This window comes from Empidonax traillii, unplaced genomic scaffold, assembly GCF_003031625.1.
Source record: "Empidonax traillii isolate 1590-97213 ecotype Southwest subspecies unplaced genomic scaffold, ASM303162v1 scaffold2114:size46232, whole genome shotgun sequence".
Taxonomy (NCBI): Eukaryota; Metazoa; Chordata; class Aves; order Passeriformes; family Tyrannidae; genus Empidonax; species Empidonax traillii.
In genome coordinates, this window is record NW_020957307.1 from 43243 (window position 1) to 46232 (window position 2990).

At 65.0% G+C, this 2990-nt stretch overlaps 1 protein-coding gene across 1 annotated transcript; it reads left to right on the forward strand.

Moving 5' to 3' along the window:
* Positions 1-719: 719 nt before the first annotated feature.
* Positions 720-2386, forward strand: LOC114071577 (rasGAP-activating-like protein 1; the record flags this gene model as incomplete). Its single annotated transcript, XM_027909423.1, has 4 exons — positions 720-784; positions 1953-2009; positions 2088-2228; positions 2264-2386. Coding segments are annotated over exons 1-4 (386 nt in total), but the record flags the coding sequence as incomplete, so codon positions are not given.
* Positions 2387-2990: the final 604 nt, after the last annotated feature.

Sequence of the window (2990 nt, forward strand, 5' to 3'; positions counted from 1 at the left end):
CCTTTCGAACCCCCCCAACAGCCCACTCAAGAATCAGCACCCCTACATTGAGCCCCCCCATCCAGCACCTCCCTGAGGACCTCGTGTCCCTATATCGAGTCCCCACATCAGCAGCCCCTCAAAGCACTGGCTCCCCTCACTGAGCCCCCCCAGCAGCCCCCCAAGCTCCCCCCAGTGCCTTCCAACCCCCCCGGCTCGGGGTCCCCAGCACAGAGAAGTCGAGGTGCTGGCAGCGATGGGATCGGGGTGCTGCACCCACAGGCACCCCAAGATCTGCTGGAGACGCCCTATTTTCACTCAGCACAGCCCCCCACTCTGAGGGCTGAGGGCACTCTTTGTGGGGTGTCCCATGGGGGTCTTGGGGTCCCCTGTGCCCGCAGCTGCTTCTTCTGTCGCTGGAACCTGGGGGGGCTTCGCGCACGCGGGTGGTCACTGTGATGGGATCCCCGCGGGGGTTCCCGGTGGGCTCCCGGTGGGCACGACGCCAGCCCACCCGAGCTGTGCCCGCCTTGGCTCTCTCCCGCGGCTCGGGCAGGAGCAGGTGGGAGCAGAACGGCGAGAAAAGCAGCCGAGGAAGAGGAAGAAGGAAGAAGCGACGGCGAGAAGTGGCGGCGGGGGAGGAGAAGGCCGATGCTGGTTTGGGGGGGGGAGGGGGGCTCGAGGCGCCCACCACAGCCCCCCGTGCACACTCCTGGGAGCCCACCCCGAAGTTCACTGGCATGGCCGAAACCACCTCGCTGCGCTGCCGGGTGGTGGAGGGGAAGGACCTGCCCGCCAAGGACGTGTGAGTGGCTCAAGGGGGGTCTCGACCCCCCTATTTCCCCCAGACCACCCCCCCACGGGAGATGTGGCGGGGAGGGGGGTGCTGGGTGCTCGGCTCTCCCTGGGTGTTCTCTCCGTACAGTTTTGGGGGGTCCCTGCTTGCACCCATTGCAGTGACCCATTGTCTCCACAGTGGGGGTCTGGGGCTGCAGGGGGTGCCAGCCCCCCTTCCCCAACCCCTGGAGGATCCCTTTGCTGCCCCCCAACAGGGTGGGCACCCCCAAGGCTGTGGGTAACACTAGGGGGGCACAGCCCCCCGCCCTCCCACACCTGCACCCTTTGTGGGGAAGGGGGTGCTGAGCAGGAGGGTGTGGGGAGACCCCTGCCTGCTCCTGCCCCGAGGACGCGACTCGGCAGTGCCGTGCTGCTCCGGATGTGCCAGCCTGGCACCGGGGCCGCTCCCAGGGCCGGCCAGCCGGGAATGCTGCAGACAGTGGCTTCTCCTGGCCCCACTTTCCCCACCTGGTGGGGGTCACGGTACCATGCTGGGTGCCCCTGCGGGGTCTGGGCACAAGAATGGGATGGCACAAGGATGGGATGCCCAGTACAAGGATGGAGTGCCCAGTGCCACTCCCAGCTGCCCCAAACCCAGATGGGGTGTCCTGCTCCCACTTTCTGTCCTGTGGCAGGGACAGGGACTGGAGTCACCTACCTCACCCCTCTCAGGGTCCCAATCCTTGTGGAAGCACCTCCTGTCATCCTCTGGGGATTTGGGACTCCAGATGCCATAAATGAGTGGGAAGGGGCTTTTCAGGGATCAGGTGGAGGATCCCTGAATCCTTCTCTCATCCCTCCATCCCGTGGAAGGGGTTAAGCCCAGATCAGTGTTACCCTGACACTGTGGGTTGTCACAGAGACTCGGGCTGGGCTGTGCTGCTGGAGATACAGTGGTACCCATGGGTGGGGGGCACAGGGTGACAGCTTGGGGTGACCCACAGCACGTCCCCAGCTCCAGGAGCACCAGGAAAAGGGGGTGTCAGCTCAGGAACGGGGCTGAGATCCAGCAACTCACCTCACCCCCGGGGCTGCTACTTCACTGGAGGGGTTTGAACCCCCCAGGACCAGACCCCCAGGACGGGTAGGACCCCCAGGAGGGGGGTTGACCCCACAAACCCCCCTCCCCTGCGCAGATCCGGCTCCAGCGATCCCTACTGTGTGGTCAAGGTGGACAACGAGGTGTTGGCCAGGTATGGGGACACTGCCCCACCCTGGGAGGGGACAGGGGCTCTCCCGGGGGGTGCGACCACCTCTCCCCTCCCCATCAGGACAGCCACTGTGTGGAAGAGCCTGAACCCTTTTTGGGGGGCGGAATTCACCCTGCGCCTGCCCCGTGGCTTCCACAGCCTCGCCATCTATATGCTGGATGAGGACACCAGTGGGTGGTGGGGGGGGAAACAGGGCCATGGGTGGCACCACGGGGTGCCTACCCTGTTCCCCCCAGCAGGCATCAGCTGGCTCAGCCTGTGAACCCTGACAAGGAGGTGCAGGGTGAGATCCACCTGGAGCTGTGTGTCCCCAGGCAGGGCCACCCGCGGGTGCTGCGCTGCCACCTCATCGAGGCCAGGTAGGGGCTGCTGGGCTGAGACCACCACGAGGGCACGACCACCACGGGGTCTTATTTTTGGCTGGTGGAGGAGAGGAGAGGATGGGGGTAGGGGTGGCACAGGGCTTGGCCTCCCCTCTCCACACCAGCAGGGGCCCTCGCTGTGTCCAGCTTGGGGAGAGCAGTGATGCCAACCTGTGTGTGACAGTGCTGTGGGGGCTCAGCGGGGAATATGGTGCCAGCCCGGCTTGGGGACAGGGGACAAGGGGCAGAGCTGGTGGCACAGAGGGTCACAGGGTACCCAGGGTCAGTCCCCATCAGACTGGTTGGCTCCCACACTGCCTTTGGCTTCAACATTGGGGGAATTCTCCTTTTGGTTTCAAAACTGAGGGACACTGAGGCCCGGCCCAGGCTGCCCCTCTGCTTTTGGGGGTGTGCACGTGTGTGAGTGTACACAGACACACACACAGAGTCACACACACACACACAGCTGACAGATGGAGCAGGCAGCAGAGCCAGCATCCCGCTGCCATGGCAACTGAAGCGGCTACCAAGGCAACGAGATGGCCACGGGGACAGCATGACCATGGGGACAGATTGGGAGGGACAGCAAAGCCCTCCCAGC